The 13,310-nt window shown below is 48.0% G+C and overlaps 1 protein-coding gene across 2 annotated transcripts in view; it reads right to left on the bottom strand.

Moving 5' to 3' along the window:
• The window catches only part of THAP4 (THAP domain containing 4), a 50,988-nt gene that overhangs the window by 28,879 nt on the left and 8,799 nt on the right, over window positions 1-13,310 (bottom strand). The window contains exon 1 of one of the 2 annotated variants that reach the window (XM_003281969.1): window positions 3,168-3,257. The exons of the other annotated variant lie outside the window; for it this stretch is intronic. Within the exon in view, the coding sequence (XP_003282017.1) occupies window positions 3,168-3,171 (4 nt within the window). The 5' untranslated portion in view covers window positions 3,172-3,257. Of the gene's footprint in view, window positions 1-3,167; window positions 3,258-13,310 lie in introns of those variants that run through there. 2 annotated transcript variants of the gene reach the window in all.

Here is a 13,310-nt window from a genome sequence, read left to right on the forward strand (position 1 = left end):
TACCATCACGTAAAACGCATGGAACTAGACAAAGAACGGCTCTTCCGAATGAAGGGCAGAATGCACAATGAAGACGTAACCGTGAAGGATACTCATGCACCAAGCACAGCAACATCTATAAAGCAGAAATTACTGATGACACACGAAGATGTCGAGAAAGAAACTAAATGAAACTGCAATTCACCTGTAAGTCTGAACGAATACAAATAAAACAAAATTCCCAAATAATATAATTAATAAGGTAGTTCTGACTGATACATATTGAATTCTGTAGCTTACAACTAGGGAATACTGCCGGGCGCAGTGGCTCACGCCTGTAATCCCAGCACTTTGGGAGGCTGAGGCGGGTGGATCACCTGAGGTCAGGAGTTCAAGACCAGCCTGACCAACATGATGAAACCCTGTCTCTACTAAAAATACAAAAAAAATTAGCCGGGCGTAGTGGCGCATGCCTGTAATCCCAGCTACTTGGGAGGCTGAGGCAAGAGAATCGCTTGAACCTGGGAGGCAGAGGTTGCAGTGAGCCGAGACTGCACCATTGCACTCTAGTCTAGGTGACAAGAGTGAAACTCTGTCTCAAAAAAAACCCCACAAAAACACAAAAACAAACAACTAGGGAATGCCTTCTTCAAGTTCCTCTGGAACAGTCATGCAAACTGGCCTTCTAAATGGTCAAAGAAAGCCTGTAAGTTCCAGAAAGCAGAAAGAAGTCTACTGTCTGATCACAATACAGTGAGACTAGAAATGAAAAAGAATCAGGTGTCCCTTGAAAACACTGTGCTAAAAGAAGACAGACAAAAATGTATATATTCTATGATTCCAATTAGATGAAATTTGAGACCAGGCAAAATGGATGGAGGGTGGGGGAATCTGAACAGTGATGGGGAGGGGCTTGAGGGGAGTGCAAAGGAGAACGTGGACCGCTGGACGTGGGTGTGGCTGCACAGGCGCCTGCACCTGCCAAAACTCACCACGGGAACACGTAGGAGCTTGTGTTTCACTTAGGCGAATTATATCTCAATAAAAATGTTATAAAGAAAAACCTCCCCAAAGAAATTAATATTTCAAAAAGCAGAAAACTAAAAAAAACTAAAAGCATTTTATCCCAAGAGTGTTTACTATGTTACTGCAGCACAGGGTTCTGGGCAGCCTCAGAGCAGGGGATGTGGTGGGGAGTGGGGTTGGCCTCGCAGCTCAGGGCCTTGGCTCCTGGCACCAGGGTCTGCTGCCACCCAAGCTGCAGCCCCTACTGCAGATCTAATATTTCGAGAAAAGCCAGAGGCTGATTTTGGGCTAAAATATCCCAATTTCTAAACATCTGTTCAAATTAAAACAAATGACACCACTGTGGCGTGAGTCGCATACTTTGGGGCAGGTACAGAGGGCCAGAGAGGGCTGGAGCCACACACAGCGCCCTGCCCGGTGCCTCTCGCCTCCCACCTCTCTTCTCCACTCCTCTCTTCTCCCAGGTGGGAGTGAGGACGCCACTGGCGGCCACCCAGCACATCCCCGCGCCCCAAGCCCACAGTTCCCAACACATCAGGAGAGCTCTTCGCTGCCCTCAGCCGTGTTTCTGAGTAGGTTTTGCGTTCCTCAGGATGCTGGGGAGCTGGTTCTAGACACAGGCCCAGCCCGGCTGGCCCGGCAGCAGGGAGGGCGCCCCGGGGACACACTCTGCCCCAGTCCTGCAGCCGGAGCAGCCCAGAGCCCCTGCCATAAGACGCCTGGGAGAACTCGGTCAGGGGGCTGGCAAGGACAGGTGAGCACAGCTGGCTCCTCTGAAGAACTGGGCTTATCTGAAGTCTGGTCAAGTTGAACTGGACCATCTATTCCCCCAGGGGGGCCTGGATGGGCCAGCGCCTTTTATCTAGAAGGAGGGACGTGGCCCGGGCTTTCTGCCTCAACCCTGCCTCCAAGACTAGCCCAAGGGAGATGGAAATGAGAGTGAGACGAGAGGGATGGGTGGGCTGGAGATGGCCAGCAGCTGGCATTGCTGGCAGCTTGGAAGGGGACCCGTGACATCAGTGAGAAGGGCGGGTGCAGGCGCACGAGAGCTGAGGGCGAGCCCTGGCGTCAGGACCAGAGAGGCCCACCACAGAGCGGGTACGCAGTGGCGCCTGCGCAGGGGGATGGTGTCCCGGTAAGAGCAGGTAGGGAGAGTCTGCCTCAAAAATTCTGGCTAAAAGTGAGCTTTTAAGTGGACTTTGCTACGCGCATGCCAGGTCAGGGAAGCAAGTCCCGCGGGCCCTGGAGAGGAGCTACCCTGCAGGTGGCTGCTGCTTCGGGAGCACGGGGCCCACAACACACTTGGGGACAGGACGCAGCACTTATGTGGCAATTTCTTTTTAAAAAACTAGAGAATTCTAAGATGGCTCTGAAATTCAGAAGAAACGCTTTTGAGTAGAAAAAATAACATCTGACTGGAAAGGAAGGAGCATGCGGCTAAGCAACTAGATGGAGGCTTATGGCTGTGACCATCTAATGGCTGTGAGAAATACTTCCCGTCCTGTCGCCCTCCCGGCTTGCTGTTATTTGCTCTGAATCTTAATGGAGTTTAATGTGGACACGGATAACAGGTCGGGCAGTAAACAAGCAGTGGCGGCACCTCCTTCTGGCTACGCTGCACCTCACCAGGTTAACCTGCTCCTGGGGCCGCTCCCCCTGCACCCTCCACCACTTCAGGCTGCGCGGAACGTGGCAGCATCCTAGCCACTGTCCCTCCTTGTTGTCACTGAAGCATGGGTGGCGGTGAGGACGAGGTCGACCAGTAAGAGAATTTTAGAATCCAGACAACCAGTAAGAGAATTTTAGAATCTGGACGACCAGTAAGAGAATTTTAGAATCTAAACATCAGGTTACGTGAGTCTAGATATATGTTAAGATCCATCAAACTGTGACCTCAATATCTGTGTATTTTACTCTCTGTAAATTATACTTCGTTAGAGAAAAATAAATTTAAACATGAAACAAAAAATACTATAAAGGACCTAGTCTATTTGTCACTTTCCACCTCTTTAAATAAACCAGACAGGCTTTTCTAGGCATTTCTCTTCTGATTTCATTTTTCTTTTATTAAAATCTCAACCAAAATGCAAAAACAAATTTAAATTCCCTGCAAGAAATTTAAATTTTCATGTTTTGGCCCAAGACACTGAAAGTAGGCTTACCCATCCCTAAGTTTTCTAAACTCCGGACACTCGTCAAGGTTCCTCAAGGTTGTTTTCTGCCAATTGACAGGAAATGTTTGCACCTGGCTCTTAATGGCTCTGCAGGAAGTGAATGCTAACTTTAAACGGTGCATTCTGGGAATTGTAGTTCCACTATGAAAGATCATCTCTCAGAAGAAAGTAAAAGACAATGACAGCCCAGATTACAGAATTTCGGAGCTGGAAGGAGCTTTGGAGGTTAGGTGAATTTTATGAAAGAGGGACTGGCCAGAGGTCTGGGCGGAGTGACGAGTGCGGCTTCTACCCTCAGGCCTCCTCTACCAGCTACAGCAGAGGAAGGCAACACCACAGAGCCAGGCACATCCTAAATGCTTTCTCTCTCCAGAGCAGTCCCTCTGGTCACCCCTGGCATGTTCTTTTCTGTCTCCTAGACGCTGGCTGGCGACTCATCTTCACCTGGATGTGGAGGCTCAGAGACTGTTCTGTCTCCCGGCAAGCGGCCCGGGAACCCAGGACAGGAAGTGGGCAAATGCACCCACTGGGACCTGGGGACGGCTCCTTCCTGGAGCTCCCACCCTCACATCTCTTTGTGTTAGTGACACGGTGTTTCCTGCCAAGGCACACACAGAAAGGAACACTTGCTGCTTGGTACAATAGGGTGCATGGGAGCTGAGGCTGCGCGGCCTGCGCTGGCTGTCCCAGGTGGGGAGGAGCCGTCCAGGAACACCATACTAGGTTTGGGCCCACTGACAAGGCATACCAGCAGGGAACTGTCGTTTTAAAGTCACACCAAGGCCCTCAACTTATCAACCATGAAACGGAAGGAGCTGCATGCCCAGGGGAAAAACAGAAATCATGATGGAGAGAAAACACAGCAAGTATTTCTATAAAATATAAAAAGGACATAAAGTGGGTACACATAATTTGCAAATGTTATGTTTGATTACCTCGTTAATCCGAGTCTCAGCTGAAGAACTATTAGAATCTACAAGTGAATTTGGTAAGATGGCCAATTACTAAAATTGGTAGCTTTCCCACATGCTAGCAATAACTGAAAAATAATGGGGAGTAAGCTTCCGGTTTCAACTCTCACATGTAAAGAGCTTAGGAGTCATATACCACAGCCTCAAAACAGCAGCAAAAAACACTGAAAGAAGTGAAAATCAACAACTTTTCTCGGATCCATAAGGAAATGAGGTCACATATGTCTCTCCTGCCACAGAGAATAGCAGTGAGATCAGCTCACGTGGAGCAGAATCTACAGTCTACAGGGGGCAGAACTGGTGGGAACTTGATTTGGACAAAATGCTGGAGGCTGAACATGGCAGGAGTGAGAATCTCCTGCAGTCCTACATTTTCACAGGTTTCACCTCCAGGAACCCCCATCAGGTTCTCCCCATGAAAAGCCAAGAAAAAAAAATCACCTCATGTCTCTGGGATGAGGAGGGGGAGGTGACCACCTTGAAATAAGCCCAGAGCGTTCTCCAGGCAAAGGCCAGGCCTGCTCTGCAGCGAAGCCGACTTCACCAGGAACTCATCTCAGCTGGGAAGGGCATTTCACCACTCCAGCCCCACCAGTCTCCCGTCTCACCCAAGCGGGGAGGAGAAAGGGAAGGACACGTATGAAGGTCACAGCTCAGGGACACAGGCCACTAAAGGGCTTAAATCGACTCATAGGCTGGAGCCTGCTTCCCCTCCCAGCCCTGCAGGCTCCAGCATAACATCCTGGGTGGGAGTGGAAAGGGCCCAGGCGCAGGCTGTGGAAGGCATGCTCAGAGAAACTCCACAACAGGGAGACAAAACAAGGACCCTCGAGGAATTGTACAGCCACTGCAGGATTAAACACAGCCCGACTGCCAGCCAGGTTAAGGGGATGCCTTCCAAAGAAGGCTCACTTACTTCACCTTTCAGTCACGCAGCCCTCACCGATGGGGGATGCGTTGACAAATGCGTCACGAGGCAAGTTCATCATTGTACAAACGTCACAGAGTGCACTTACCACGTACCGTGCACCTAGGCTGTATGGCAGAGCCTGTGCTCCCAGGCTACAAACCCCAGCGTGTTACTGAATACTGTAGGCAGTTGTAACACAGTACCAAGTGTGTGTGTACCTAAAACACATCTAAACATAGAAAACCTACAGTAAAAATATGGTATAAGAGACAATGGTTCACCTGCATGGGGCACTCACCAGCATTGGAGTGTGCAGCACGGGCAGTTGCTCTGGGTGAGTCGGTGAGTGAGGGGGTGAGTGAGTCAGTGACTGAGGCGGTGGAGTGAGGGGGTGAGTGAGGGGGTGAGTGAGAGGTGAGTGAGGGGGTGAGTGAGGGGGTGAGTGAGTCAGTGACTGAGGCGGTCAGTGAGGGGTGGAGTGAGGGGGTGAGTGAGTCAGTGACTGAGGCGGTGAGTGAGGCGGTGAGGTGAGTGAGGCGGTGAGTGAATGCGAAGGCCTGGGAGATGACTGTACACTATGGTAGACTTTCTCAACACTGCACGCTGAGGCTACACTAAATCGATTAAAAAAAAATTATACTACGATGTTACAATGGCTACAATGTCACTAGGTGACAGGACTCTTTCAGCTCCATTAACATCTTATGGGACTACCATGGTGTATGTGGTCTGTCATTGACCAAAACATCATCATGTAGCACACGGATGGATCTGATGTATCATGTCTACCTCGCAACCAAAAATTACAAGTAGACATGCTAAGAGGCAAAAAAAAAAAAAAAAAAAAAAAAAAAAAAAAAAAAAAAAAAAAAACATCTGAAGAGACAGAGTGAGCATCAGACCCAGACTCAGGTATGGCAGAGATTTTAGAATTACCACACGGAAAAATTAAAATTACTGGTTAGTTCGGGCGTGGTGGCTCACATCTGTAATCCCAGCACTTCGGGAGGCCGAGGTGGGTGGATCACTTGAGGTCAGGAGTTCAAGACCAGCCTGGCCAACATGGTGAAACCCCATCTCTACTAAAAATACAAAAATTAGCCGGGCGAGGTGGCAGGCGCCTGTAATCCCAGCTACTTGGGAGGCTGAGGTAGGAGAATTGCTTGAGCCCAGGAGGCACAGGTTGCAGTGAGCCGAGATTGCGCCACTGCACTCCAGCCTGGGCAACAGAGCAAGACTCCATCTCAAAAAAATAATAATAATAATAAGTATGATTAATATGCTAAGGGCTCTACTGGAAAAAGTGGGTGATGGGCAAGAAAACATGGGCAATGTAAGAGGAGTGATGGACAAAAGAACAAAAAGGAAATTGCTGCAAACCAAAAACACTAACAGAAATGAAGAATCTCTAAAGGCTCATCAACAGGATGGATATGGCTGAAGAAAGAATCACTGAATTGAAGATGTCAATAGAAACTTCCCAAAATGATACGCAGAGAAAAAAAATGACCAAAAAAACCCCAGAATATTGGAGAATTGTGGGGCAAAAGTGTTACATGAGCATAATGGGAATGCCAGAAAGAGATCAAAGGAGCAGAAGTATTTAAATTAACCATAGTTCAGAGTTTTCCAAAATTATCGACAGACCCCAAACCACAGATCCAGGAAGCTCGGAAAACATCAAGCAAGATAAATACCAAAGAATCTACACATAGGCATGTCATACTCAAACTGCAGAAAACCAAAGACTAAGAGAATCAAAAGGAAAAAAAATCCTTACACGTAGAGCAGAAAGAATAAGAATTACAGCGGACTTGTCAGAAAAAAAAAAACCAAACCAAACCAAAAACATATAATTCTATATCCAGTGAAACTATTCTTCAGGTGCAAAGGAGGAGTAAAGAACTTACTTTTTTCCTATTTTTTTTTCTAAATCTCTGAAAAAGAAACTCAGTATAAAGACTTATTTAGGCCGGGTGCAGTGGCTCACACCTGTAATCCCAACACTTTGGGAGGCCAAGGCAGGTGGATCGCCTGAGGTCAGGAGTTCAAGACCAGCCTGGCCAACATGGTGAAACCCCGTCTCTACTAAAAATACAAAAAAAAACCACTGGGCCTGGTGGCGGGCGCCTGTGATCCCAGCTACTTGAGAAACTGAGGCAGGAGAATCGCTTGAGCCTGGGAGGCGGAGGTTGCAGTGAGCCGAGATGATCACACCACTGCACCCCGGCCTGGCGACAGAGCGAGGCTGTCTCAAAACAAAACAAAACAAACAAACAAACAAAAAAAACTTTAAATAAAAACAGAGGATTCACTGCCAGTACCTCTCCCCTTTGAGAAATATTGAAAGTTCTTCAGGGAGAAGGAATATGATATATGTCAGAAACTAAAATGTATGTTAAAAAAAGGGAGAGCATCAGAGAGGAGTAAGTGAAGGTAAAATAAAATCTTTTCTTATTCTTAATTGACCCAATAGAAAACAAAAAAAAAAAAGTTTTTTTTTTTTGAGATAGGGTCTTGCTCTGTTGCCCAGGCTGGAGTGCAGTGGCATAATTACGGCTCACTGCAGCTTCAACCTCCTGGGCTCACGCGATCCTCCCACCTCAGCCTCCTGTGTAGCTGGGACTACAGGTGTGCACCACCATGCCTAGCTAATTTTCTTTCTATTTTTTTTTTTTGTAGAGATGGGGTCTCACTATGTTGCCCAGGCTGGTCTCAAACTCCTGGGCTCAAGCAATCCTCACACCTCAGCCTCTCAAAGCTGGGATTACAGGTGTGAGCCACCTCACTTGGCCCCAAATATATGTTGACTATAAGAAACCCACTTTGAGGCCGGGCACGGTGGCTCACGCCTGTAATCCCAGCACTTTGGGAGGCCGAGGCGGGGGGATCACAATGTCAGGAGATCGAGACCACCCTGGCCAACATGGTGAAACCCTGTCTCAAATAAAAATACAAAAATTAGCTGGGTGTGGTAGTGCATACCTGTCATCCCAGCTACTCAGGAAGCTGAGGCAGGAGAATCACTTGAACCAGGGAGTCGGAGGCTGCAGTGAGCCAACGCTGCACCACAGCACTCCAGCCTGGTTACACAGTAAGACTCTGTCAAATAATAATAAAAATAAAACGACAAAAAAACCCACTTTGAATATAAAGACATAGATTAAAAGTAAAGGGATAGGCCAGCACGGTGGCTCACGCCTGTAATCCCAGCTCTTTGGGAGGCTGAGCCAGGCAGATAGCTTGAGCTAGGAGTTCCAGACCAGCTTGGGCAACATGGCAAAACCCTGTCTCTACAAAACATACAAAAATTAGCAGGGCATGGTGGCACGCATCTGTAGTCCCAGCTACTTAGGAGGCCAAGTGGGAGGACCACCTCAGCTCAGGAGGTGGAAGTTGCAGTAAGCCGAAATCACACCAGTGACCTTCAGCCTGGGTGTCAGAGCAAGACCCTGTCTCAAGAAAGAAAAAAGGAAAAAAAAAAAAAAAAGAGAAGGTACAAATTATTGATATCATTAAAAAAAAAAGAGTGAGGAGGGGGTCAATCGCTGTTAATCCCATGGCCATTAAAAGGTTAATAGAGCAGTATTATAAACACCTCCATGCCCACAAATTTAATAATATAGATGAGATGGACCAATTCCTTGAAAGATACATCCACCAAAACTCACACAAGAAGAAACAGATAATCTGAACAGGCCTATATTGAATATAGGGAAAAAAACAATCTTTTTCTCTATATGCACACTCTCAGGACACTTCTGTGGCCACAGGCAGATCTTTTCCCACACTGACCAATTCTCTGATACCATTTGGGTGTCCTGCATGTCAATTCAGTTCTGACACGAACTGGAGTTCATACACATCCCACAGGTTAAGGGCTCAGTCCCACAAGACTGCCCCCATCTGAGGACGATGGCAAGTAGTGGGTCCCAGGTTACTCACAGCCTCTGTCCCACCTGGCTACAAATACAGGATTCCCACAGCCCCTTCCCCGGGTTTGATAATCTGCTAGAAGGCTCACAGAACCCAGAAAAAGAGTTTATTTACTAATGCCAATTTATTACAAAGGATATTTTAAAAGACACAAATAGCCGGGCGTGGTGGCTCACGCCTGTAATCCCAGCACTTTGGGAGGCCGAGGCGGGCGGATCACAAGGTCAGGAGATCGAGACCATCCTGGCTAACATGGTGAAACACCATCTCTACTAAAAATACAAAAAATTAGCTGGGTGTGGTGGCGCGTGCCTGTACTCCCAGCTACTCAGGAGGCTGTGAGGCAGGAGAATCACTTGAACCCAGGAGGCAGAGGTTGCAATGAGCCCAGATCGCGCCACTGTACTCCAGCCTGGCAACACAGCGAGACTCTGTCTCGAAAAGAAAAAAAAAAAAGATACAAATAAACAGAGGAAGAGCTCAGGGAGAGGTCTGGAAGGGTCCTGGGCAAGGGGCGTCTGTCCCTGTGGAGTTGGGGTGCACCACCACCTCATCCAGCACATGGATGTTCACCAACCTGGAAGCTCTCCAATCCTGCAGTTCTGAAGTTTTCATGGAGACTTAATTACACAGGCATGATCAGTTATTAACTCTACCCCACTCCCCTTCCTGCAGGATGGAGGGGTGGGGCTCAAAGCCCCTAGCTTCTGTTTATGGCCTGGTCTTTCTGGTGAGCAGCCCTCATCTGGGAGCCCCCAAGAATCACTTTATTAGAACATTCCAAGGGATTAGGAGCTCTGTATGAGGAACAGAGCAAAGACCGACTCTAAGAACGGAAGGCGGCCGGAGCGCCGTTTTGCTCAGGAGACAACAAGGGTTTTAGCAGCTCTGTGCCGTATTCTGGGGCAGAGACTAAATATATTTTTTTTACTACGTCACAGCATCTATTACAGAAATGGAATAATTAATAGCTTTCCAAAACAGAAAGCACCAAGCCCTGCTAGCTTCATTGGTGGATTCTACCAAGCATTAAAGGAAGAAATGAAACCAGAAAACAGTAGCAGAGGAAATGCTTCCTAACTCATTCTATGTGTCCAGCAGGGCCCTAATACCAAAACACACACACTACAAGAAAACTACAGGCCAGGTGTGGTGGCTCACACCTGTAGTCCCAACACTTTCAGAGGCCAAGCTGGGAGAATCACTTGGACCCAGGAGTTCGAGACCAGCCTGGGCAACAGGCTGGGACTCTGTTGTACAAAAAAATTAAAAAACTAGCCAGTGTGACAGCACGTGTCCATAGTCCCAGCTACTTGAGAGGCTGTGGCAGGAGGGTCACCTGAGCCGAGGAGGTTGAGGCAGCAGTGAGCCGAGGTCACACCTCTGCACTATGCACTCCAGCCTGGGTGACACAGTGAGACGCTATCTCAAAAAAAAAAAAAGGAAAAAGAAAAAAGAGGTCAGGTGTGGTGGCTCACGCCTGTAATCCCAGCATTTTGGGAGGCCAAGGTGGGCAGATCATGAGGTCAGGAGATTGAGACCATCCTGGCTAACACAGTGAAATCCCATCTCTACTAAAAAATATAAAAAATACAAAAAATTAGCCGGGCATCATGGCAGGTGCCTGTGGTCCCAGCTACTCGGGAGGCTGAGGCAGGAGAATCGCTTGAACCCGGGAGGTGGATCTTGCAGTGAGCTGAGATCGCGCCACTGCACTCCAGCCTGGGCAACAGAGTGAGACTCTGTCTCAAAAAAAAAAGAAAAAGAAAAAAGAAAACTACAAATATCTCTCATGAACACAGATGCAAAAATCTTTAAGAAAACATTTGCGACTGAATAAAAAAATGTATAAAAAGAATTATATGCCATGACCCAGTGAGATCTATTCCAGGTATGCAAGGCTGGCTCTGTGCTCTAAAATTGATTAACATAACCCGTCACATCAACAGGCAAATCATCTGACCATAAATCACAGGATCACATTAATAGGTGCAAACAAATCATCTGACACATTCCAACATCCCATTCATGGTAACAGCTCTCAGCAACAGGAATAAATGGGAATTTTGTCAACTTGATAAAGGACATATAAAAAAACTACAGCTTGGTGGCTCAGGCCTGTAATCCCAGCACTTTGGGAGGCTGAGGCGGGTGGATCATGAGGTCAGGAGATTGAGACCAGCCTGGCCAACATGGTGAAATCCCATCTCTACTAAAAATACAAAAATTAGCTGGACATGGTGGCACATGCCTGTAATCCCAGCTACTTGGGAGGCTGAGGCAGGAGAATTGCTTTAACCAGGGAGTCGGAGGTTGCAGTGAGCCTAGATCTTGCCATTGCACTCCAGCCTGGGCAACAAGAGCGAAACTACGTCTCAAAACAAAAACAAAAACAAAACAAAACAAAACAAAAACCAAAAAACAACAACAAAACACTACAGCCAACATCATAAGAAGGAAAAAAACCAGTTATTCTTTCTACTATTTCTTAACAGTATTTTTTGTTTTTGAGAACGGAGTCTCGCTCTGTCACCCAGGATGGAGTGCAGTGGCGTGATCTCAACTCACTGCAACCTCCACCTCCCGGGTTCAAGTGATCCTCCTGCCTCAGCCTCCTGAGAAGCTGGGATTATAGGCACGTGTCACCACGCCCAGCTAATTTTTGCATTTTTAGTAGAGACGGGGTTTCACCCTGTTGGCCAGGCTGGTCTCAAACTCTTGACCTTAAGTGATCTGCCTGCCTCGGCCTCCCAAAGTGTTGGGATTACAGGCATGAGTCACTGAGCCCAGCTAATCTGGATTTTTGAACAACTTTTTATTGTGAAAAATCTTGAACATTACAAACTAAACAGAATAGTGTAATAAATCCACACACCTGTCCCTAGTTTCACCATTTATCACTCTTCTGACATTCCTGTTTTGTCTGCACTTCTCCAAACTCTTCAGCTTCCATTTATTATTTATTAACAGATTGTTTTTAGGACAGAAAAATCCAGCAGGTAGTACAGAGAATTCCTTCACCCTCTCACCCCCTGCCCTGTTCCCCTAGATTAACATCTTGCATTAGGTGTGCTATGTGTGTCTCAAGTTACGAATCAATACTGATTCACTGCTACAAATAGGGTCCATAGTTTACATTAAGGTTCACTTGTTTTGTACTTGGATTTTGAAAATCCAGATTTCAAGTATTATATGTAGATAACGAATCCATAAAGGAATAAAAAGAAAACAGATTTTGAAGCAAGTGTTAAGTTACTGAACTTAGGAAACAGGTGAATAATATTTAACAGGCGTTGGTATCCTTACTGTATCAAGAACATTTATAATTCAGTGGGCAAGCAAGACCGTGAACATGTGGTTCATAGAAGTGCTAACAATGTACCCTCAAGGAATCGCCGCTGGCGGAGAACAACACCACGTCCACAGAACGCCAGTGGGCACTGCCTCTGGAGGGTGGCTTCGACCTACCTCTAAAGCCCACTGGCCCGGATCCTTCAGTTTGGGGAACCTGCCCAAAAGTAGACACTGGCTAACGAGCTGAATAGACACATGTGTAGCCCTTTCCATATAAATCCCTAAAGAATGACCCAAAGATTCTGTCGCTTAAGAACAAATCCACACGGGCAGCGAGAACCACAGAGAGTGCAGACCCCGGGGCCTGCGACACAGGCGGCAGACGGTGTGACAGACTGCAACCCCAGGGAGAGGATGTCCTCTCCCCACCACATCCTCGCTCCTGACACCCCCGTGCCCACGCCACATGCCCAGCCATGGCCTGGCCTCACCTTTGGAGGGGCACAGGTGCAGGGTGGTGCCTGCACCTGTCCCTTGCTCTCCGGAGCCTGGCCGTTCACAGCCCTCCCCACTGACACACTCTCTCTGGAGCCACACTCCCTCTGGCTCCTGTCTACTCGCCTCACTCCTCTTCACGGCCAAACCTGGCCCTGACCCCTCATCACTGGCCCCCTCTCCGCCCTGCTCCACCGGCCTCTCCCGTGAGACTCTAGTCACCAGTGACCCTGGGAGCGCGTCCAGCCCCCTTCTCTCCATTCTGGTCAGAGTAGCACCCAGCACAGCAGGGCACCCTTCTTTCCTGAACAACTCCTCGGCCTTCCCCTGGACCCGCCTCAGCTGCCCCTCTCTCAGCGAGGCCTGCTCCTGGGCCAGGCACTGAAGCCCAGCCTAGAACCACACTCGACCCCAAGGCCTCAAACACCTCTGCCCTCCACCCCCACACTCACATGCCCAAATCCCAGAGGCCAGCTGCTGGCCTCAGACTGCCTGTTCAAATCCTGGCCTCAGCGCCCAAGAGCA

The sequence above is a fragment of the Nomascus leucogenys genome, chromosome 22a, assembly GCF_006542625.1.
Source record: "Nomascus leucogenys isolate Asia chromosome 22a, Asia_NLE_v1, whole genome shotgun sequence".
In the NCBI taxonomy this organism is placed as follows: Eukaryota; Metazoa; Chordata; class Mammalia; order Primates; family Hylobatidae; genus Nomascus; species Nomascus leucogenys.